Source organism: Vicugna pacos, chromosome X (genome assembly GCF_048564905.1).
Source record: "Vicugna pacos chromosome X, VicPac4, whole genome shotgun sequence".
Lineage (NCBI taxonomy): Eukaryota > Metazoa > Chordata > Mammalia > Artiodactyla > Camelidae > Vicugna > Vicugna pacos.
The window spans coordinates 39,389,715-39,414,346 of record NC_133023.1 but is presented as its reverse complement, the minus strand read 5'-3'; the positions used below and the strand labels follow the sequence as shown (position 1 = coordinate 39,414,346).

At 51.5% G+C, this 24,632-nt stretch overlaps 1 protein-coding gene across 2 annotated transcripts; it reads right to left on the bottom strand.

Annotated features, from left to right (window-relative positions):
* Window positions 1-12,806: 12,806 nt before the first annotated feature.
* Window positions 12,807-24,461, bottom strand: SUV39H1 (SUV39H1 histone lysine methyltransferase). 2 transcript variants are annotated; one of them, XM_072956204.1, is made up of 6 exons: window positions 24,248-24,461; window positions 21,975-22,120; window positions 20,044-20,706; window positions 14,231-14,377; window positions 14,019-14,148; window positions 12,807-13,286 (listed from the first exon to the last, which is right to left on the bottom strand). In XM_072956204.1, exons 1-6 carry the CDS (start codon window positions 24,264-24,266, stop codon window positions 13,153-13,155), a joined length of 1,239 nt encoding a protein of 412 aa, XP_072812305.1. In that variant the 5' UTR covers window positions 24,267-24,461; the 3' UTR covers window positions 12,807-13,152. The 2 variants fall into 2 exon arrangements, with proteins under 2 accessions (XP_072812305.1, XP_072812304.1); XM_072956203.1 differs by lacking the exon at window positions 24,248-24,461 and adding an exon at window positions 24,094-24,141 and having other exon boundaries at window positions 12,928-13,286.
* Window positions 24,462-24,632: the final 171 nt, after the last annotated feature.

The following is a 24,632-nucleotide window of genomic DNA, read 5'->3' as shown; positions in this document are numbered from 1 at the left end:
AAAATTTTTTTTGAAAAAAGGTACTTTTCAGGTGTGATTAAATTAAGCATCTCGAGATGGGAAGATCTTAGATTTTCTAGGTGGGTCCAATATAATCACAAAGATTCTGAAGTGAGGCAGACAGGAAGGTTATTGTCAAGAATGCAAAGTAATGACACAGACCAGGTCAGATACAGTGATCGGATGACGGAGCTCTTGGTGGGTGTGTGTCCCAGCTGGCGAAGTCCTTGAGCTGTTCCTGGCAGTATGTCCCAGGATGTTAAATTTCTAACTGTGCATAGATGTCTGTAGTCAGGCAAATAATAGGCCCTTGTGAAGCACATGTGACCAGAGAGCCCTAATCAGGGAGGAGAGGTGACGGCAGAAGCAGAGAGCAGAGAGATTTGGAGGTGAGGCACTCACAGCTTTGCAAGGGGCCAGAGACCAAGAATGCAGGCAGCTCTGGAAACTGGAAAAGGCAAGGATATGGATTCTCCCCTTGAATTGTTCCAGAAGGAAGATAGCTCTGTTTACACCTGACTTGAGGACTGTAAGACCCATTTTTGGGTTTCTGACCTACGCAAATGTCATATTATAAATAAATTTGTGTTTGTTCCCGACACTGAGATTGCAGTGATTTGTTAGAACAGCAATGGGAAACAAACACAGTGTCACGGGGTGTGATGTCTCTATGTGGCCATTTGTGCCCATCTAAGGATGTGAACTCCACAGTTTGTGAGTGAGTGTCTGATGGTAGGGGGGTCTCTGAACTGTGTGTGGCTGTGTGAACCAGGGCGAGAGGTCTCTGACCTGTTTGAGAGTGTGTGTCCCCCTAAAATGGTGGGCTTTGAGGTTTTGGTATGTGCATGTCCCAGGATGTGAGGTCTCTCCACTGATTTTGTGTGTATATATGTGAGGTCTCTGAGGTGTCTGTGAGTTGTGTCTAGGTTGGTAGACCTTGGATGTTTCATGGATATCTTCGAAATAGGAGATTTCTGAGTCATATGGTGGTATGTATATATAGATACATGTACCAGGATGAGCAGTCTCTGATTGGTTTAGGTGTATATATCCAGGTGTGAGGTTTGAAGCTCATTCTGAGTGTATTTCTTGTGGTTTGAGGTCTCTGATCCTTTTGTGAGTCTGTGTCCCAAGATATGAACCCTCTAAATTATTTGTGGGTGTTTTGTGAAGATGTCCAGTTGTACAATCAGTCTCGAGGTGTTTTTCCTAGAATGTGAGGTCCCTTTCTTGACTGTTGGGGTATGTTGCAGGACCAGAGATCTCCAATCTGTTTGTGGGTGTATGTCTGGGGGTGTGAGGTCTCTCATCCGTGTGGGTGCATTTCTCAGAGGAGGTCTCTGTTCTGTTTTTGCTTTTCTATCACAGTATTTGAGTTTCTGATCTCTTCGTGTGTGTTTGTCAAGGTTGTGTGGTTATATCGTCCCAGTTTGTTAGGTCCCTACCCTGTGTGGGGGTCGGTGACACAGAACGTGTGTCTCACTCCTATTTTGGATGGATGGGCAAGGGCGGGAGGTCTCTGACCTCTTTGAAATTGTATGGCATGGAATGTGAGGGCTTTGAGCTGCTTATGGGTATACATCTCAGCATGGGATGTTTTTAATTGCTTGTAGAGGGATTGGAGGAATAAATGTCCCTGAAAGATGTCCACGTCCTAATCCCTGGAACATGTTTAAAAAAAAGCCCTTTGTAGATGTGATTAAGTCATCATCTTGAGATAGAGAAGATTATCTGGAATTTTCCAGGTGAGCACAGTGTAATCACAAGGGTGCTGATAGGAGAGAAGCAGACCAGTCAGTCAGAGAAGCAGATGTGATGACAAAAAAGAGAGATCAGACAGAGAGAGATTTGAAGATGAAACGCTGCTGGCTTTGAAGTTGGAGGAAGGGGCCCTGAGCTAAGGGTTGCAGGCAGCTTTAGAAACTGGAAAAGGCAAGGAAGCGGATTCTCCCCTAGGGCCTCCAGGAGCAACGCAGCTCCACCAACAACTTGAGTTTCGCTCTTTGAAACCCACTTTTGGCTTCTGATCTGTGGAAAGGTAAGGTAATAAATTCGTGTTGTTTCATGACACTAAGATTGTGACTTATTGCAGCAGCAATAGGAGATGGACGCAGTGTCCCGGTCGGTGATGTCTCCATCTGGTTGTTGGTGTCCAGCCCAGGATGTGAACTCTGTCATCTGTTTGTGAGTGTGTGTCTGATGGTCGGGGGCTCTGATTATGTGTAGGTATATGAACCACGTTGAGAGGTCTTGGATTGTTTGAAGGTGTGTGTCCCAGAACTGATGGTCTTATAGCTGTTTGTGGGGCTCTGTGTCAGAATGTGAGGTCTCCACACGTTTCTTGGGCATGTCCTAGGATGTGAGGTGTCCGAGCTGATTTGGGCAGTACATTTCAGTATGTGAGGTTTCTGAGGTGCTTGTGGGTTGAATTCCAGGTCGAGAGGTCTCCGATCCATTTGGGTTTTTTTTCCCCAATATATGGTTTCTGCTTTGTTTAATCGTATGTATACTAGGATGTTAGGGCAGAGGGCAGGGGGTTTCTGAACTCTTTGGGAGTATATGTCCCTTGACTTGTGAGGTCTCTGATCTCTTTGCTGGTAAATGTCCCAGCACATGAGCTCTCTTATCTGTTAGCAGATCCATCTTGCAAGATGTCAAGCCTTTGATCTGTTTCTGGTGTTTTCCCAGCCTGTGAGGTTTCTAACTTGACTGTGGTTGTGCGTGGCAGGATTTGAGGTCTCTGGTCCATTTGTGCGGCTGTGTCTCAGGGGCATCTATCTGGTTTCTGCATTGTTTCTGGAGTGTATCCCAGGATGTGAACTTTCTGATCTATCTGTTATCTATGACCCAGAGCTTGAGGTTCCTGATATGTTTGTGGGTATATATTGCAGAGTCTGAAGTCTGTGGTCTTTTTGTGGCTTCATGTGCAGGTTGTGAGGTCTCTAGCCTATCTGTGGGTGTATATCCCAGGATTCCAGCTCCCTGATTTGTTTGGCACAGGGTGTAAGGGCTCTGAACTATTTGTGGTGTTTGAGGTCTCTGATCTCGTCTGGGTCGTGAGGTCTGTAATCTCTTTGTTGGTCTGAGTCCCACGATGTGAATTCCCTGATCTGTTTGTGGGTCGTGTCTGATGACATGAAACATCTGATGTGTTGACTGATCAGTGAAGCAGAGTGTGAAGTCTCCAACCTGTGTCTCTCCCAGGATCTGAGTTATCTGGTTTCTGCTTTCAGCATGCCTGAGGAAGTATTTGGTCTCTGGACTCTATGAATGTACATCCTAGGATGGGAGTTCTCTGAGCTGTTGGCATGTGCATGTTCTAGGTTGTCAGATCTCTGAGGTTTGAGGGGAATATTTCCAAGCTTATGAGATTTCTGATTTGTTTGCTTTATCTATCTATCTATCTATCTATCTATCTATCTATCTATCTATCTATCTATCATCTATCTATCTCTCCGTATCTCTATCTATATATTTATCTGATCTGAAGGCTTGTATGTTCAGGCTGCGAAGTTACTGAGCTCTCAGTGGGTCATTTCCCTTGGTTTGAAACCTCTGACCTGTTTGGGAGAATGTCCCAGAATACCAGCTATCTGACCTTTTAATGGGTGTGTGTTGTAAGATCTCAGGTCTATGACTGGTTTCTGGCTCTTTTTCCTGGCATGTGAGGTCTCTGACTTGATGGCGGGTGTATATTGCAGGATTTGAGATCTTTGATTTGTTTGTGGGTCTCTGTCTCAGGTTGTGAGGTCTCTATCTGTTTGTGGATGTATGTGTCAAGATGCCAGGTCTCTGTACTTACTCTGGTTGTATTTCCTGCACGTAAGATCTCTAACCTGTTCCTAGTTTCATGTTGCAAGATTTATGGGCTCCGATCTCTTTTTGGTGGTATTCCTCACTCAAGGTTTCTGAGCTGTATGTGAGCACTCATCACAGTATGTGAGTGCCTGAACTCTTTGTGTGGGTTCATCAAGGATGTGGGGTCTGTTTGGTTTGCTGGTACATGTCCAAGGGTGTGGGGTATGCCCTGTTTGTGGGTTTACATCCAAGAATGTGTTTCTCTCCACAATTTGTGTGTGTATGTCCCAGATGGTGAGTTCTCTTATGTATTTGTGAGTTTCATTTCAAGTGATTGAGGACTTTGAGCCTTTTTTTTTTTTTCGGTACGTGTTCCAAAATGTGTGTCTCTCTGTTCTTTTTAGATGTGTGTCAGAGGCTGGGAGGTGTCTTATCTGTTAGGAATAGCATGACTCACAATGCGGTCTGTGAGCTGTTTGTGCGTGTGGTTCTCTGGTGTCTGAACAACAGACCCCCCTGCCCCCGCCCAAAGGTCTACTTCCCAATCCCTGGAACCTGTGATTCTGTTTGCTGACACGGACAAGGGGACTTGGCAGGTGTGATTAAGTTCAGCATCCTGAGATGAGATTATCCTAGATTACCTAGGTAGGCCCCATGTCATCACGCATGTCCTTACATGAGGGAGGCGTGCAGGCAGGAGTTGGAGGACACAATGCAGTGACAAGCGGTGTCAGAAAAGGAGATGTGATGACAAGCAGAGATCAAAGAGAGACAGACAGATTTGAAGATGAAACCTCCTGCCTTTGAAGACATAGGAAGGGGCCATGAGCTTGGGAACACAGGTGGCCCATAGGGACCGGATTCTCCCTTAGGAGCTCCAGAAGCCAGTCAACTCTGCTGACACTTTGACCTTTACCCTGTGAGACTCCCCGTCAGCCTTCTGATCTGTGGCAATGGAAGATAACAAATTCATATTGTTTTATGATAATGAGACTATGGGGATTTGTCACAGCAGCAAGTCCTGATGAGGTCAAAGTCCTGCACCTTCAAGAAATGGAATAAATGTGGCCTTCTTTTCTTTAAAAAGAAAAGAAAAGAAAAGAAAAAGGAAGAAAAGAAATGAATGCAATGTCATTGCCCTACCTCTACCTGGATGTCAGTGCCCATCCCAGGATGTGAACCCCAGGATCTGTTTGTGAGTGTGTGTCTGCTGAGGGGAGGTCTCTGATTTGTGTGTGGGTATTTGAAGCAGGGTAATATGTCTCTGATCTCTTGGATGGTTGTGTGTCTGAGAATTTATGCGCCCAGCTGTTTTGGGGTGTATGTCCCAGGAGAGGAGGTCTCTGATCTGAGTTGGGGTACATGTCCCAAGATGTGAGTTCTCTGAACAATTGAGGGGTGTATGTGTTCAGGGTGCGAGAACTCTGCGCCCTTTGCAGGGAGGTTTCCCTTTTCTTGAAATCCCCAATCTGTTTCTGGGTTTATGTCCCGGGACATGAGGCTTCCTGATCTGTTTCTTTGTCTCGGTCTCTTGGTGTGAAGCCTCTGGTGTGTTTGCTGGTGACGAAAGTGGGGAGTGAAGCCGGGTGGATATCCCATGATGGGAGTTCCTTCATCTGTTTGTGGCTACTTGTCTGATAGCATGATGTGTCTGATCATTTCACCAGGGAAATGAACAAGGGTGCGCGGTCTCTGACATATTGAGTGTATTTTCTCGGGAGGTGGCTTCTCTGATCTGTTCCTCAATGCCTGTCCTAGGATGTGAGGTCTCCAATGCGTTGTGAAGGTGCATCCCAGAGTGTGAGGCCTCAGATCTGTTTGGGGGTACATGTCCCACGTTGACAGCTCTCTGATGTGCTTCTGGGTGTATTTTCATGCACGTGAGAACTCGCACTTGTTTCTGGGAGGATCTCTGGGGATGCATGTTCCAGGATCTGAGCTCTCTGATCTCCTTGAGTCTGTATGCCCCAGGATTTCCAGTGTCTGTCTTTATCTGGGTGCCTTTACCAGCTCGTGAGGTCTGTACCCTGCTTGTTGATTCATGTTGCAGGATTGGAGGTCTCTGGTGTGGTTTGGGTTGTATTTCTCAGATGAGGTCTTTGATCTGTTTGTGCATGTATGTCAGAGAATGGGGGCTTTTCCCCCCTGCTCTTTGTGTGTGTATGTCCCAGAGTCAGAGGTCTGGTCTGTTTGGGGGTCCTAGAATATGGCTCCCTTATCTCTTTGTGGGCATTTATCCCAGCATGTCGGGCCCTTCTTCCCTTTGGGTATGTCTGTCCCAGAGAGTGAAATTCTCTTACGTCTTTGCGGGTTTAATTTTCAGAATGTGAGGACTCTAAGCATTATTTGGTGAATGTTCCAGAACATGTGGCTCTCCCATCTGTTGCATGTATTTTCCCAGGGTGGAAGGTCTCTGATCTATTTGGAGGTGTGTGACTCCAAATGTGAATTCTTTGAGTACTTCATGGGCATATGTCCCAGGATGTGAGGTGTGAGGTGTGAGGTTTCTCTTTGTTTGTGCATATATATTCTGTTTGGTCAAATAATGGATCACCAAATAGGTCCTCACCTGCTTCCTGGAACTTGTTAACATGTTGTCTTACCTGGGAAAAGGGGCTTGGCAGATACATGAGATTGAGACAGTTATCCTGGATTACCTAGGAGGGTCCAGTATAATCACAGGGATCTTTAGATGAGGGAGGCAGAATCTTCAGGATCAGAGAAGACAAGTGACTGTGCCTGTCAAGATAAAGAGTGCCATGTGATGACGGAAGTAAAGTCACCAAAGGTGATGTAATGGCAGAAGCCGAGGTCAGAAAGAGAGTTTTGAAGTTACAATGCTTGAACCCCCTGACGTCTCTGTGGCTATGCCATGAGATGTCTACCATCTGGTGTATTTCCTGGGTGCATTTTTCAGCATGTGGAGTGTCTAACTTGATTGTGGATGTATGTTGCAGGATTTGCAGTCTCTGATCTGTTTGTTTGTTTTGTATGCCCCCGGCTGTGAGGTGTCTAAACTTTTGGTCAGTGTGCACCCCAGGACTCTGATCTGTATATGTGAGGACCGATCTGTTCCCATGTGTGATTTGTAGGTTTTGATGTGTCTGATCTGTTAGTGTATGTCTAAGGATATGAAGTCTCTGAGGTGTTTGTGGGTGTGTTTCCCAGTGTGTGATTTTTGGGAGCTGCTTGTGGGTATATATTCCAGAATATATGTCTCCATTTTGTTGTGTATATTTTGCTGGTGGGAGGTCTCTGATCTGTTTGCCACTATCTTCCCAGAATTCCAGGTCACTGATATATTTCAGTGTATGTCTCAGGATCTGTTATCTGTATTCTCTTTGGGTGTAGTCACCGGATGTGAGGTCTCTGATTTGTTTGTTGTTGTCTGTTCCAGAATGCAAGGTTTATGAATGGTTTGTGGTGTGTTTTGCAGGATTTCATGTCTGTGATCTATTTGAGGGTGTGTGTCCTAGGATGTGAGGTTTCTAATCTGTTTCTGTGTGTATTTCTCAGCATGTGAGGTCTGAGAACACTTTGTCGCTGTGTGTCCAGGATATATCCCTGGTAGCTTCATGGGTATTGTCAAGCATTTGAGGTCTCTGATCTGTTTCTTGCTGTGTTCTAGGATGTGAAATCCCAAACAGTTTGTGGGTATGTGTCCCAGGCTGTGTGGTCTCTGATCTGTTTGTGGCTATATATCCCAGTGTTTGAGGTCTCTAATCTCTTCGTGGATGTATTTCCCAGGATTTGAAAGTGTATTTCCCAGAATGTGCCTCTCTCTGGTCTTTTCTGATGTATGTCCCAGGGTGGGCGGTCTCTGAACCCTTTGTGGGTGTACACACCATGCTATATACTCTTTGATGTTTTGCAGGTGTGTCTTAGGGTGTGAGTTCTCTGTTGTGATTGTGAGTGTATGTCCTAAGACATGAGTTCTCTGACCTCTTTTGGGGTTTATATCCCAGGATGCAAGGTCTTTTGTCTAGTTCTGTGTGTATTTCCAGCTTGTGAGGTCTGTTACCTGTCTGGGGGTATATGTCCAAGGATGTGAAGTCTCTGATCTATTTGAGGGTCTGTGTCCCAGGGTGTCACATTTGTTTGTGGGTGTACTTTATGATGTGAGACACCAGATCCCTAGTATGTGAGGGTCTGTTCTTGTATGTTCATTGACAGTGTGTGGTGTTTCATCTGTGTGGGGCTCTGTGTCCCAGGTTACAAAGTTTTGACCTTTCTTTGTCCCCACATGTGAGGTCTCAGAGGTGTTTTGGGTTTATGTCCCAGGATTTGCGTCTCTGGTGTCTTTGAGAGTGTGAATCCCTGGCCTGTCCTTTGGTTTATTTCCCAGGATTTGTGTGTCTATTTGTGGGTATAAGTCCCTGGATGCTATTTCTCTGAAATGTTCTGAGTGTATAGCTCAGCCTGTGTGGTTTTTGATCTTTTAGTGGGTATATCACAGGATATGAGGTCCGTTCTTTCGGGGTGTGTATTTCCTAGAATTTGAGTTCTCTGAGCTGTTTCTGTGGGTATGCCCCAGGGTGTCAGGTCCCTGATCTGTTTGGGTGCATACGTCCTACGATTTGAGCTCTCTGAATTATTCCGTGTTCTGAAGTCAGCATATTTTCTTGAATTATATTTTGGGGTCTAACCCCTAAGTCTCAGAAGGATTTCTGAATCCTGGATTTGAGGGTTCTGAGCTTTTTCTGGTCTACATTCCAGGGGTGAGTTTACAGAGCTGTTTGGGTGACTGCCCTAGAGTATGTGGTCCCTGAGCGACCTGTTCGGGGTGGATTTTCAAATACGATATCTCTTCCTTTCTGGAGGCCTCGGTCACAGGATGTGAGCTATCTGACTTGTAGGGTTTTGTTCCAGGGCCAACGTCTCTGAGCTTTTAATAAGGGCGGAGGGGTTTTGCACTGATGAGGGAGTTTTCTGAGCCATTTGGAGGTCTTTATTCAGTGTGTGAAATCTCTCACCTCTGTGGTGGTCTCTGGGCAGAGTGTGATGTCACTGAACTCCTGAGAAGTTTCTTTTCAGGTGTGAGGTGACTGAGCTGTTTGGGGGAGGGGGGAGTCTGTGCTCAGGGTGTTACCCCTCTGAACCGTTTTGAGTCCATGTCCCAGGGAATGATTTTTCTCTGATGTTGGGGGTTTGGTCTTCAGGCATGAGTTTTCAGAACAGTTTCAGGATCTGTTTCACGAGTTTAAGGTCTTTCTGCTGTTTCAGGCCTCCGAGGTGCTCCACCCTCTGCGTGCCAGGGTATGAGATCCCTGATTTCCGTATCCCTTGGTCTTGAGGTCCCTGACTGTTGGGGAGTGTTGGCAAGGGTGAGGTAGCTCTTGTTGGGGAAGTCTTGGTCCCAGGGTGTGAGGTCTCTGACTTACTAGGGGTCTGTTTCCAGGGATTGAAGTCTCTGAGTGGTTTGGGGGTTCTCTTCCCAGTTGATGACATCTCTTGGGTGTTTGGGCCGGGGCGGGGGGGTGGTCCTGTATGCAGGTTGTTACAGTTCTGACCTGTGCAGGGGTCTGTGTCCTAGGGCGGCAGTTTTGTTAACGCTGAGCATTTTAGCGTGGAATGTCTGATGTGTGAGGTCTCTGGCCTGTTTGGGGATCTGCTTTCCAGATTGTGAAGTTAACAAACTCTTTGAGGATTTCTGTCCCATAATGTGAGGTGCTCAAGTCGCGTGGGCACGCGTAGCCAGGATGTGTTGTATCTGAGTCATTGTGTCTGTCTCCCAGGTTAGAAGTTCTCTGAGCTGTTCGAGAGCCTGTGTGCACCAGGTGAGGCCCCTAAGCTGTTGCGGGTCTGTGTCCCAGTCTGCCATCTGTGGCAGACTGTTTGGTGATCTGTGTCCGTGAGTGTCAGGTGTCCGAAATCTTTCTGGATATAAGTACAAAGTGCAAGTTCCATGCATGGCTTTGAGGCCTGAGTCCAGGCTATGCTATTTCTCAGTCATTTCGAGGTCCATGTTTATTTATTTATTTAAAAATTATCTTTAATGGGGGGTTAATTAGGTTTATTTATTTATTTTTTAGTGGAGGTACTGGGGATTGAACCCAGGACCTCGTGCATGCTCAGCAGGCGCTCTACCACTGAGCTACCCCCTCCCCTCTTTGAGGTGCATGTTTAGAGTGTGACGTTTCTGAGCTGTCTTGGGGGTGTTAGCCTAGGATGTGAGGTTGCTGAGCTGTTTGGGGTCTGTGTCCAGGCCCTGTGACCTCAGAGTTATCTGGGGGTACAGACCCAGGATATGAAGTCTAGAAGGTTGGGAGAGGCTCTGGGTTCAGATTTTCAGGTCTCTGAGCTCTTCTGTGAAACACAGTGTGAGGCCTCTGAGCTGTGTGGGCTGTCTCAGTGTACGAAAACGCTGAGCTATTTGGGGGAAATCTGTGCCCAATACATGACATCTCTGAACGGGAATCTGTCGTGAGTGTGCGGTCGCTGGGCTGGCTTAGAGCCTGTGTCCCAGCGTCTGTGATTTCGGCGCTCCCTAGTATCACGTCGGTGTGTGAGGTCTCTGCCTGGTGGTCTGATAAGAGGGCGTGAAGTCTCTGAACCGTTTGTCCATCTTCATCCCAGTAAGTTCTCTGGGAAATTGGTGGGTCCTATGCCCAGTTGTGATGTCTCTGAACTTTGTGGGGGCCTGGAGTCAGATTTCCCGGTTTCTGAGCTCTTTGTGTATGTGGGTTAAAAAGCGTGAGCTCAGTCTCTGAGCCAGATAGAGATCTGTTTCCCAGGGTTGGAATTCTCTCAATAACATGTTTCTGGGCTGTGAGATCTCTCAGTTCTTTGGGGTCTGAGTTGTTTGTGGCACTACATTTTCAGGAGAGGGGCCTCTGGGATATTTAGTGCTGTTTTCCATGTTGTCTCTGCAGCTTGTGGTGGGGGGAGATTCTGTCTAAGGTACATGATTTTGGAAAAGTTTAGGGATCTGCGTTCAGAGTGGGAAGTCTCTCGGGTGTCTGGGCGGTCTGTGTCCAGGATTTCACATCTTAACTGTTTGGGGGTCTGTCTGAGGCTGTGAGGTCTTTGAGCAGTTTGGGGATGGATGATGAGAGTGTGAAGGGCCCCAGGTTGTGTGGGTAGCAGCATCCCAGGCTGTGAGGTCTTTGAGATGTTGGTGCATCTCTAGCCCAGAAATCTGATGCAGTGCACGAGGCAGCATCTGTGGTCTCGGAGCTCTTTGGGAGCCTGTGCCCCGTAGTTTCAGTGCAGCCTGAGTTGTGTGGGGTTTGGGTCCAGGTGTGAGGTTGCTGAGCTGTAGGGAGATGTTATCCCAGGGTGTGAGGTCCCTGAGGTCTGGGGTCAGTATGCAGGGTATAAGGTCTCTGAGCTGCTTGCTGTCCTAGGTGCCCTGTGGTCTCTGAGTTGTTTAGGATTCTGTCACCTGTGTGCGAGGTATCTGAAATATTCGGGTATCTGTGTTACACCATGTGCGGTCTCTGAGCAAAAACAAAGGGCACTGGCTGAGGGATAATGACAAGTAAGTGTATCTGGAACATCGTATCTGTTCTCTGCTTTATACCCTGGCACACACACGCTTTTCTCTTTGCATGGAGCAGGTCAGCTTTGGGTCCATAACTTCTAAGAGCAGCTAGAATTGTAGCATACTTCTGTATTTCCACTGTATTTCTCTGGTTATTTTTATTTATGGCCAGTTATAATGGTTTGTCCATTTAGACAGCAATGGATTTAGTTTGCTTTTTCAGTGCATTTTAAAATGTAAGTATACAGGAGGCTTATTTTAGGTCAAAATGTTAAGTGGACAACGGTGGAAGTGGTACTGTGGGGGGTGTTAGTCAGATGGCTGAGGTTTGAGGAACACGTTCCTGGGCATCCCTCTCCCAGCCTCTCACCCCCCCAACCCCCACCTCCACGAGGCCTTCAATCCCCACACCATGGTTTGTTCCACCAATAACTTGTTTTATTGAGGCCCATCCCGGACTGGGTAGAGCCGAGGGATATACAAGAGGAGGATCAGATTCAGTCCATGCCTGAAGGTCAGTTGGGGGGTGGGGAGCACGGACACACAAATGGACACACAGATCTGGCATCTGGTGGCAGGGCACACAGTCTCACGTAGGGACACTCTGCGCACAGGTAGTCAGGGAAGGCTTCCTATAGAAGACCTCACAGGGGAAGCAAGGGGCGAGGCAGCGATCAGAGCCTTCGCCTTTTGTACATTTGTGGGCAGGTAACTTTTGAGACCAGTGGACCCGAGGTGAGCGCAAAGGGCTGGGGGCAGGAGCTGGGAGGTGGCAGGGGCTTCCCCTCACCTCGGCCGTACCCTCGTGGGCAAGCCATCCCCACCCCCCATCCTTGGCCTGTGCTTTGCCTTCTGCCACATGGGCCCTTTCCTGGGATCCACCTCCGTAGTTTTCAAGGCTTCCCTGAGACAATCCATGTGGACCAGGTACTCTGCCCAGTGCCTGGCACCTCGTCAGCACCCCATCAATGCGTATTTTGTCCTAAGTGCTATCTACAGCCTAGCTAGGTCTTGGTTCCAACTCTGGGTACTCCCAGCAGCCATCACACCCCAGGTCGGGGCTCCTGGCACCCTGAGCTCCCAAGAACCCTGGGCACCCTCTACACACTCCCCAAGGCAGAGCTCAGTCCCAGCCCACCTGAAGGCCTGGGGAAGTCTGGACCACCTCTCACTGGCCAGTGGGCCCAGGACATCCATTCCCCTTGCAGTGGCATGTGGGTGTCCACTTTGCAGCCCTGAAAAAGCAACCCTGTGGCTCCTGGGCCAACACTAGCCAGCGTGTGAGTGTGAGCGTGAGCAGGAGCCAGCCCCGGCCCCCAGCCCTGGAGCCCCTCTTCCCTTCACCAGCACTGTGGCAGGGGAGGCGAGTGGGCTGGGAACTCTGGCGCTGGTGTCAGCCTGCCCTGACGCTGCTTCCCTACACCCTTGGGGCGGTGGGGAGAGGGCCTGCAACAGGCCCCTCGAGCTCCAGGCAGAAGCAGGTGCAAAAAAAAAAAAAAACACACACACAAAAAAACCAACAACAAAAAACCAACAAAAAAACTTATTTCTATTCTGGGTCTGGGCTGGGACTCAGCCCTTGGACCTCCTCGCTAGGTCATGAATCCTTACTGCAGAAAGTCCCGGTGTTGAAAAATCACTTCCGAAGGTGGGTGGGGGTTTGTAAGTGCAACCCACGGATGGGGCTGGAACAGGGAAAGGGGACTCCTGGAGTCCGTCCTCCCTGCGGCCCCGTGCATGAGGCAGGCGGAGGCAGGCGGAGGCAGGCAGGAGGCCCTGGCAGTCGTTCCTCGACAGGAGGGCAGCGGTGGGTAGGGGGAGGCGGGTGGCTTTAGGCCCCCATGGGCAGTCTGGCCTCAGACTTCAAAGGGCTAGAAGAGGTATTTGCGGCAGGATTCAGTCCCACACTTGCATTCAATACGGACCCGTTTCTTGGGGGAGCCGGGGAGCCCAGCCAGGCCAAAGTTGGAGTCCATGCGGGTGCTCTCCATGTCCACGGGGTCCACTGTGGAGTCACAGCCGGGGGGGGGGGAGGGCACTCGTTAGATAGAAGGTCTAAATGAAGTGTCCCGCTGCCCTTTTTACCATGAGCCCCAGGGATCTTAGGAACTGGGAGCAGGTCTGGGTCCTGGGTCAGGAAGAGGTCACGGGGTTGGTGGTTTAGGGCGAGGGCCAGGGCTTAGCACTAGAGGGGTGTTCAGGTGTTAGGAAGATGGCCAGGGATGGGGGGGTGGTTGAGGGAGACAGGGAGCCGTCAGGGGGAACCAAGAGGGTGTGTCAGGCAGGGGTCAGGAATGGAGGGTCACCTGGGCATCCGGAGGGACATCTGAACTCTCCTGCCAAAGATCCCCCCTTGAGTGTCTCAGAGGTGGCTAGTTTGTCAAGAAGGGGACTGGTTGGAGGCCACAAGGGTGTCCAGAGGCTTGGACTGAGGAAGGCCAAAGGGAGTTAGGAGTGGGGAGGGTTGGGGTACTGGGGAAATTCAGACAAGATTGGAGTCAGGAGTAGCGTGTTAACTCTTGAGCCAAACGTCCTCCCCCAGGAGCCTTGGGAGAAATTGGTATGAGTGTCTCAGGATTGGGGTCCAGGGGTTGGGGATGAAGAGGCCCCCTAAAGGATAAGCAGGGGTCCAGCTAGGAGACTAAGAGTGAGGAAGAACATCTTAAATTCCTTGGGGCGGGGTCCTCATGTCCCACATCACTGTGTGTCCCTGCCCCCCGCCCCTTGCCACCCCCACCTTGCATGTTGTAATCAAAGGTGAGTTCCTCGCCTGCCCGGATGGTTCTTGTGGCAAAGAAAGCGATGCGGGGAAGCCGCTCATCGAGGTTGTCTATGAAGACGTTGTACACCTGGAGGTTGGGGTCACACTGGGCAAAAAAGAACAGTGGGAGGGTGAGGAGGGGCCCCAGCCTCCTCCTCCCGACCCCCGCCCGCCTGTGGGGTACCCACACTGTGGTTGACAAAGTGGGAGATGTTGCCATAATAGGCAGCATCCACGGTGTACACATCCTCCACATAGTCCAGGTCGAAGAGGTAGGTGGCGCCCTGGCGGTCATAGATCTGGCCCCGCCGCTCTGCCTCCTCTGAGGTAATGATCTGAGGAGAAGACAACAGGGGAGGGGAGGTTGGCCAAGAAGGCTCAGGAAAGCCAGCACCGCCCCCGACCCGCAGCCTGGCCCCCCCCCCCACCCCGGAAGGAGAACGAGGGAGCAGGGAGGCACCCCGACACCTGCGGCTGGCTCAGCGGGGCTGGGTGGCACCGACACAAGGAAGGCGTCGATGCACAGGGTTTATCTGCCCTTCTCAGGCTCCAGATGGCATGGGGAGTCTCTCAGTGTTAGGCGGAGGCTGACCACAAGGCCCGGTAGTGAGAGAGAAAGAGGGAGAGAGAGAGGCCCCCATGGTGAGAGACCCATAGCAGGACAGAGAGAGGGGACCCAGATCAAGGGTGAGGAAGGAAAAGACCCAGGGCTCAACAGAGAGGGGTGGGGAGGGTGGGGGTGAAAGAGAGAGGTTGACCCATCCAGGGCCAGAGAGCCTGGGGCACTCTGGAGCCGGTGTGGGGGGCGGTGCAGACAGCAAGAAGCACAACCAAGGGACAGACCAACCAAGGGGAAGAAAGAGGCTGGGGAAAGGGAGATGATGAATGGGAGAGACTCAGATGGGAGAGCTAGAGGCAGAGTTAGAAACAATGACAGAATCTTAATACAAAAAGACCCAGGTCCAGAAAGACCAAGACCTCTGAGAGTCTGGAATTGAGAAGAGGCTGAGGGCAAGAACTCAGAGAGACAGAAGAGGAAAGAAAGGAGACAAGAGCACGGATGGGAGGGAACCCCTTGCTCGGCCCTGGCACCACGCAGTGCCATCAAGTGGTACTGAGGACAGCAGTAGGTATCCCCTCCCCGGCAGGGTCCTTTTCTGTCCTAGTAAACAGACCAGTATCCTAGCCCAGCCTGTCCTGCCTCCCAAATGCTGGCAACAGATTCTCTGCTCCCCCACCCCACTCATTCTCTCCTCTCCATCCCTCACGTCCCCTCTTCCCCCTGGGTCCTGGACCACAACTTCTGGCAATCCCCCAGGGTAGGCGACCAGTGACCAGGCTGTCTCTGGGTAAGGGTCCCACAGAGGCCAAGGCTGCCCCCTCCTCAGCCTGGGTGCCCCTGGACTGGCGCAGGCCTCCTTCCACACTCCTGGGTCCCGGCCCACCCCTCAGCGACAACACAGGCACAGTACACAGCAGTGCGTGCCCTTTATTTGTGTTCTGCTTTCTAACTCGGAGGCCGTCCTGTCCCACAGTGGTCCTGTGGGCAACCCAAGCCTGCTCTTCCCACCTTCTTCCTTCCCTCTCCTCTTGTCAGAGACCCACCGCCTACCACCCCTGCCTGCAGACACCTGATCCAAGCCAGAGACCCACCACTGCCTCCTTCCTTGCTCCTCACAAGGGCCAGTGACCTTGCTCCTCTTCTTCCGGTCTTGAACAGCCTCCATTTTCACCAGCCAGCATGGCCGCCCTAGTGCCTTATTGTCTCCTCCCTGCCTCTTACCAGCACCTCCAGCCTCTGCCCTGTGCTAGATGCTGACCAGCAGTGCCCTCAGAAGACCAAGGCTTATTTATCCCTTGGGCCGCACCGCTCACTGCCCTGTACTCCAGCTCCGTTCCTTGAGGAACTTGGCTCCCCCTTACCCTCGATTTCTGCTCATTCACTCATTCATCCAGTGGATTTGTATGAGATCTACTCTGTGCCTGGTCCCAGTACTCACGGGTGAGGGTCTGCTGGGAGAAATACAGGGACCAGGCTTGGTCCTGGCCCTCAGGGTTTAGTTTGGTGGGAGAGTCACAGGGACCAGGTTCAGGCTGGCCCCCGTAGGTCACAGTCTGGTGACAGAGAGATGGACTCAGACACCCACAGTGCAAGATGCTGATCAGGAAACGCAGTGCTTTTAGTCGGAGGGGCAATAGCAGAGATATACCATCTGAAGAAAACTGCAGGTCATAAAAGGGCTTTGACTGGGTTGAAAAGTGGGGACTCTATCCTGAGGGACAAAATGGGAGCCACAGAAGCATTCTGAGGAGTATGTCAAGATCTCTCTCCTTCACCTCCCAGAGAACACACGCTCTTCTTTGTGATGTCAGCTCCACCAGATGTCACTTCTCTGTGCAGCTTTCCTGAAGCTCCCAATCCCCACTCAGAGCAGGAGCTGCCGCCTCTGTGAAGCCTTGGGATCAAAGGGCAGCCTCTCCTGGGCTCCTGAGCATACTGGGTGGAGTCTGGACCAGCTTTTTCCCCTAGGCCCCTCCCCAATGAGAGGGACCGTCCCACCTCCTCCCCAGGCTCCATCTTCCTGCCTGCTCTGCCCCTACCTGCTCCCCAAGTCTCCCCAGGAGTGAGTCATACTGCAAAGCCTCCAGGGCACAAACGGTTCCTTCTCTCTGTCTTCTTTTCAGTCCCACTCTGTAAGGGTTGGTCCACCCTGAAAACTCGAGAACGAATCAGTCCATGTCCCTGCTCCCTAGCAGTTCTCCAGAATGACTGGGCAAGGCAGATGGTCTAGAAGGTGGCAGCCAGCAAAGGGTTCTGACGTGGTGAACAGGAACCAGGAGACTCAGAGTCCAGTTGCTGTTCTGCCCCTACCCAGATATGGGATCTGGAATGTTCTGTCCCTGCTTCCCGAGCCAAAGAAAACCACCCCGCCAAACCCCAAAACACAACACTTCGCCAGGTGTGGCAGCACACCGGTTTTAGATCCTTGCACCTTTTTTACCCACTTAACTAGCGTGGTGACTCTGAGCACTTTATTCTACCTCTCTGGGCCTCAGTCTTCCCATCTGCAGAATGGGGACGACAAGGACAATAATCCCAACCCGACAGGGGTTGTTGTAAAGATCCAACAAGATCTGGGAGATGAAAGGGGTTTCTGTTTCTGTTTTCCTGTTAGGAGTGGTTATGAGGACTGCAGCCCATTGAAATCTAACATGTTCTCTGATTTTGGGTGCCCTTTCCCAACAAAGGAAAAACTGCTGCTAATTAAATGATGATATGCCATCATTTAATGAAAGCAATTAAGTGAGACTCATCTTCATCTCAGAGTTGTTAAAATCTGAAGAAAGTACATGCTTTAGAATGGATAAAATAGGCTGTTCTCTGCTGGCTGAGGATGGGGATGTTCCGACAGCACGTGGAAGGGCAGCTCACATGGAGGGACTGTCAGGGCCGGGGTGGAGAGGCAGGAGAGCGAATGCGGTGTCCAGACTGTAGGAGGACGGCGTGGGGAACAGGCAGGGAGGGGTGCCTACCCTCTATTACATCATGCCCAATAGGACAGCACCACGTAATCAAGTAAATTAATATATCTGCAAGGAGATTTATGACTATGCACACCAAGTGGAGCTAAACAGGCTATAAAGTAGGCCATTCAATGGCTTCTTCCAAATGCTTCACACCTCATAACTCATCTCGTTCTTATAACAAGTGTATGGGGTGGGGGGGGGCGCGATGTTATCGTTCCCATTTTACAGATGAGGAAACTGAGCCACAGAGGTGGCTCAGTGACTGCTGATGAGTGGTGGAGTTGGGATTCAGCCTCAGGCATTCAGACTCAGGGTCCACCCCTGACCCCTTTGCCATGCTGCCTCTTCAGAGGGGGATGCAGGAAGATGGGTTTGGCTCTGGTAGTGTTTAGGGGCCTGTGGTGCCATCAGGAGGCCCCACAGGTCTAAGGATGTCAGAGGAGGGCCTGGAAATCACCGAATGTGGCAGGAGGGAGGCCAAGAAATAGCTTGAAGAGAATGTGTGGAGAGTGGACAAGTGAGGACAGGGAGTGAGAGGGTCCCTGGAAACCCCCATGATCACAGCATGGAAGAGTAAGGACACTAAGGAAGAGCAATGGGGAAAGTATCAGGACCAGGGGACTTTGGGGTGCCAGTGGGCTGCAGACTCTTCCTCCCCCGTCGCCTGTCAGGATTCTCTAAGTGTTGACCCCAAGATCATCAGTGCACTGAAGCTAGACGGCCTCTGGGACTGTCAGTTCCTGTGGATGTGGACACCTCCTCCTCAACACTGGCAGCATCCCTCTGGGGTGTGACAACTCTGCCACACTGTTACCATCCCTCTGATGACATCGTCAGAGTGTCAGGGCACTGAGGACGTGGACACCTCCTCCAGGCCACCAGAGTCCTCTTGGGTACAGACCCAAGCTCCTCCAGACTGTCACTATCCCTCTGGGGTGAGGACACTTCATTTTCCTGACTGTCAGGGCAGTGTAGGTATGGACACCTCCTAAGTCGGACTGCCAGGTCCTCGGGAGAGCTTGTTCTCTTCCACTGGGTGGCTCTGGGACATGGTCACCTCTTCCTTTCAGTTGTCAGGAACCCCCTTCTTTAGACCATCAGGAACCCTCTGGGCTGTGGCTGCTTACTCCTTCCTCTACACTGTCAGGTCCTTCGACACATGGACATTTCCTCCACCTGACCACTGGGATTATCTGGGGAGGGACGTCTCTTGTCCAGACTGTCAGGGTCCTCTGTAGTGTGGACTGCTCTCTAGACTGCCTCCGTCCCCCCACCCCAGGCTATGACTGCGTCTCTATAGTTCATCAGAGCAGGAGCTCTTCCTCCTCCTCAACGGTGTCATCACTACAGTGTGGACATCCTCAGGTGTGTGTCCCTTAGGCCAATACTGTCACTTTCCAACCATATCATACCCCAAAGAGACCCATGGAAATATGGAGGTATTTGAGGTTGTCATCATAACAGGACACACTCATGGATTTAAATGGTCAAGGTCCAGGGATGCTAAATGTTCCCCAGTGCATGAGATGGTCCTACGTAACAAAGACCTGCCCCACCCCAAATGCCCACCACCTCCCACCTTAGAACGTGAGGCTTGCTGTTGCAGACACTTGCCAGCTATCCACCCAAACCCCTTTTTGTTTTCCACTTGGGCGTATGGCTAATCACACTTCGCAGCTGCCTCTGCCCTGAGGTAGGGCCAGTGACTCCGAGCCAACCAGTGGGTGTGGGCCGGAGTGATGTGTACTGCATCCAGGCCTGCTAGAAACCTCCTCTGCTGCCCTCCCCTCAGCCCACTCAGCAGGCAACAGTGAGAATGAGAGGCGGTTCCCAGGCTCTAAGGCACGGCAAATGCACAGAGGGAGAGAACCTAGGTGGCCAGGCCCTCGTGTGGAAGGATACCACCCCAATGCCCATGCTGACCCGTTAGGGGAACAAATGGACTTATAATGTGTGGAGCCACTAAAGATCTGGGGGTTGTCTGGTATGGAGGCTAGCCTGCCTAGTTGGCGGCCTTTCCGAGTCTAGAGGAGGAGGTAGTCAACCTCCCCAAGGCACGTCTATGTCCTCCTCCAGACTGGGTTCATTTTGTGCAGATTAGTAAAAGGTGCTCCTTCCGGGCAGACACTGCTTGGTGATAAGCTGGACCCTTGTGAAATGAGGAGAGGAAGTGCCTTTTTAGGTGACATAATCTTGTGCAGACCACATGGCCTGTTAAAAGGAACGCCGCCTGGATTTCGGTTCCCACTTTGCTCTCTGCTAGGCACCCTGACGAAGTCAGCTCCGCCTGGAGGTCTTCAACGTGCTCTTACCACTTTAGAATACTTGCCCCTGCCAGGATGTCCCTGTCACATTCAGGTTACTGCCCCCGCTCCCCACGGGGAAAGCAGGGCAGCTGTAGGCGCATGGCGGGAACGGGACCGCGAGGTGGGAAGAGCTGCACACACACGCCCGACCAGCCCCGTCTCCCTACCTCTCCCACGTACTCCATGACGAAGCTGTTCTTTCGGATCTTCTCCAGCGTGCGGACACCCCAGCCGCGTCCATCATCCGTGCGGAAGATGCAGAGGTCATAGCGGATGCCCTTCTGGACCACGCGGTTGGGGCAGTCATAGCCGCAGCGGCAGCGGGAGTTGCACTCGTAGATGGGCAGCCCGGCTCGCAGCCGCACCTGGCCCTGGTCGTTGTAGGCAAACTTGTGCAGTGACGCCCCAGGGCAGCAGCCCCCCGCAGGTGCCCACAGACAGTCCTGGCACTCACAGCCCACGGCCACCTGGTTGAGGGTGATGCCCTCCCCAACACGGTACTCGTTGATGTACACGAAGGCCCGTGGGGGGCCGTCCAGGTCCACCTCGTTCTCCACGGTGATGCGTCCCAGGTGGCTGCGCTTGGCGTTGAGCTCCTGCTCCCAGCGCCGGAGCGCCCGCCTCTGCTTGGCCTTCTGCACCAGGTAGTTGGCCAAGCTTGGGTCCAGGTGCCTGGGTGGCTTTGACCGGTGGTGCCGCCGGAGCAGCTCCCTTTCCAAGTCCTTGTGGAACTGCTTGAGAATGCGCACGCACTTGAGATTCTGCCGTGGCTCCCAGGTGCTCTCCGAGTCTGGGTATCCACGCCATTTTACCAGGTAATACTCCTGTTCCTGTGGGGAGGGGGCGGGGGGAGGGAGCACCTGAGTGACCAGACCCTCGGGCCAGCCCTCACTGGGCCTGTGGATAACACCCCAACCGCTCCCTTCCCTTTTCTGGAATCACTCTGTGCAGTGGTTAAGAAGCATGGGTTCAAAAGTGAGGACCACTAGGTTCAAATCCCTCTCTCCCTCCTACTATCTGTCTAAATCCCAACTTTTAATCACCCAAACTCTACCCACTCTGTTCAGCTGTTTGGCCCCAGCTCTTGGAGTCACCCTTGACTCCTTTTCCTCACACTCCCCACATCTGCCCTCAGCAAATCCTGTCAGCCCTGCCTTCAAACTACTTCCAGAGTCCTGCCACCTGGAACCACTATCACTGCCCTCACTGTCATCGTTCGCCTGGGCTGCAGCAATAGCCTCCCCACCAGGCCCCCTGCTTCCACCCTCACCCCTACAGTCTGCTCTCCACAAAGCAGCCAGAAGGATCTTTTCTTGCTGAAAAGGCGGCTACAGGACAGTTTAACTACACAGATTTCACAGTTCGACAGCTTGGGTACAAATCCTGACTCTGCCGCTCCCTAGCTGTGTGGACTTAGGCAGTGATTTAACTTTCCTGGGCCTCAGTTTCCTCATCAGTAAATAAGGGGAAAAAAAGCTGACATTTTCCTAGCATTCACTATGTAGCAGGTACTGTTCTAAGTGACTTACGTGTCTTATTAACTAACTTAACTCTCACAACTCTATATGAGGTAGATGCTACTAATTATCCCCATTTTATAGCTGAGGAAAATGAAGGACAGAGGATTTGGGTAAGTATCCCAGGGTTACGCAGCCAGGATGCTGGCTCCAGTCTGTTCTCTTAACTATCCTGCTGTTACCTTCTCTGGCTACAGTAACAGTTCCGATTTCAGAATGTTGCTGGAGAAATTAGATGAGTTTCTGAGAGGAAGTGTCTGGCACACTGAAAGTGCTCAATAACCATTAGCTATCGTCATCTCTACTCCTGGGCTCAGTATCTCAGTCTCTGCAATTGGTTTGTATTCCTAGGGAGGTGGGAAGGGAGACTTATTTGGGGATTCATGCTGGCCCCTGCCCCTCTCAGAAAGTCACTTAGTTTTCCCACCTGTAAAATGGAGATAAGAGGGTCTCCTAATCCTTTTTTTTTTTAAGATCAGAGGAGAAAATTCCTTTTGGAAACAGCTATGGGCAGTGGAGGGGGGAGGCGGCAGGACTTCCTTGAGTTACCCCTGCCCCTGCCATGGTCACCCCAGACTCACTCGGATCTTTTTGTAGTCACACAGGTACTCGACTTCAAAGTCATAGAGGTTCCTCTTGGAGATGCCAAGGGCAGGGCAGGAGAGCTTGGCTAGGCGGCACAGGTCCTGTAGCTGATTCCAAGAAGACTTGCAACACACACTGCAGCCTAGAACAGAGGGGGCCAGAAAGAACTATTATTGGGCATCCTGCGAGGCTAGGGGTCAAAGAGGACCCCAAGTCCTCCCAGGGGCTTCCAAAGGACTGCCTCAGAGTCAGTGAAATTCAATCCACAGGGGTTCTGAACGCTGGGACTTCTACAACAAAAATGTGCCACTCCCTTCTACCCCGGTGCTCACGGTCCAAGGCTACCTCTGGAGCAGCAGACTTCAAAGTGTAAACTACTGTATGGATTGTCCTAAAGGAATCTATTCCCAGAGTTCCCAGCTCCCTCTACACCATTCCTAAAACTGCCTGCAAACCTGCCTGGAGTTCAGGACCTAATCGTCCTTTTCCCCACTTTGCAAAAGAAAGAGACCCCCCCCCATCTCAGTAGGGTGCATTGCCCCAAAGCCGGTGGGTAGGGATGGGATTAAAACCTCCAGGGCACCAAACAAAGGCGTAACTGGAAAGACTGGTCTACCATCCCTTATCTCAAAGTCCTGGGGCCAGATGTGTTTTGGAATCCAAGTTTCTTTTTTGGATTTTACAAGTGGAGTTCTAGGTATATCCCATACATTCCCTAATGCAATCCCAGTGTAGTCAGGGCTTCCAAGCCATAATCAAACACATTAATAGTTCTGCAGCAAAAAGCCTGCATTTTCACATTAAATAGGAGAAATAAAGTTGCAAGATAGCAACACTGAACAGTCCCACCTTATAGTCTAGTTTTTCCACTGCATGGTACCAAATTTAAGTTTTCAGGGCCTTTTGGATTTCGGAATTATGAATAAGAGATAGTGGGGTGGTATTAAATTATAGGAAGCTCCCCTGAATGATTAGTCTGGGTGCCTTAAACCCACAAGGTAAAATTTTCACGCTGCATTTTGACTTTCTGTCTCATCCACCATTTCTGTGAAGGGTAAAGCTCGCCCAAGTACGCTCTGAATTCAGGAACAGACAGAACAATACAGGTTAGTGACAGCAGTTATTTTAAATATACCTGGGATGTTTTGGGGGCTACCAAAATTTTTCAAGACACACAAATTTTTTATTTTAAAAAGGCTTCTTTTGATTCAAGGCATATTAATTACTGTGCTTTAAGAAGCCATCTTATTAAATCATTTCACAAAACCCTCATTCCAAATGTAGTCAGGCAGTCCTCATCCTATCTCATCATTTTAAAATGTCTCATCATTTTCTGTCTCCCATTACAAAAAAAAAAGCATTTAAACTCACGATGAATGAAAAACTCCAGATGTCAACCTACAAATGTACAAGAGCTTTGCAAAATTATTACGTGTGCATTTCCCTTCTCCTCCTCCACTTAGGCAGGCCTAGTGGAGACTCGGCCTGTGCCCACGCCTTCCTTTCCCTATCATGCCTCTTCTTTTCAGACCCTTACCTTGCATCTGAAACCCCACTAAAGTGGTCCCAACTCACATCAGCTGCTGGCTCCGCACTGACCACAGGTGGACTCTCCTACCCTCAGAGGTCCCCGTCACACCTGTGGAACCCATCCTCCCCGCAGCTTTCCTCACCACAGGAGCCCACCTTCCCCAACATACTGAGAGAGTCACCCCTCTTTCCCTGCGCACGAGGGAGTCCTGCTCTCTTATTAGGGAAGCCCCCTTCCCCTCTTCTTGGGGGAGTCCTCCCTGCTGCAAACCCTTCCCCCATCACGCCGAGAGGAGATACCCTCCCCCTGCAGAGTCCCCTGTCCCCCAACTCTGAAAAGGTGGTCCGTCCCCTTCCCTTCCCTCCCCTTCCGGCGTCTCGCGTGGACACCGGTCGGGTAACGGTCACCGGCGGCCAATTTTCCCGCGCGCGGGCACGGCCTCCCCGACAAGCCCCCGCGCGTGCGCGCGCCGACCGGTCGCGATCTGCGGCGCGCGCCCCCCTCCCGCGTCCCCACTTAGCCCCGTGCCCGCCGCGTTCCGAGGCACGCGCCCCCTCCCCTCAGCCCCGCCCAGCCCCGCGCACCAGGCCCGCGCGCCCAGAGCCCCAGCATTTCGGCGCTGAGCTTCCGGCTCCCGGCCCCGTGGCCTCGGACGCCGGGGCTCCGAGCCCGCGACGCCACCCCTCCAGCCCACCCGGCCTGGCCAGCGGGCCCGCGTCGCTGCCGCCACTGCTTCACCTTTTAAATTTTCCGCCATCTTTCCCCACGGCTAACGACATTCGGGCCTAACCGGCCTCGCGAGAAGAGAGCTCGCGCGGGCGTGGCCGAGAACGCGCAGCCTATTGGCCGTGCTGCGCCGCGAGCAGCGCCCGCGCGGACCAACCGGTGAGCCGTGACCGGACCCCTCCCCGCCACCCGGCTCGGTCCCGAAGGCGGGTGCTCGCCGGCGCTTTCCCAGAGTGCGTCTGGGCGGCGGCGGCGGCGGCGGCTGAGGTTGCCCGAGGCCCTGCCCGTACGCCGGTCTGTCTGTCACGCTGTCAGCCAATCACGTTGTCAGCCAGCCTTACGGGGGGATTCTTCGTCCTGTCAGACCCCCAATTACCGCCGTCAGTCAGTCCGTCAC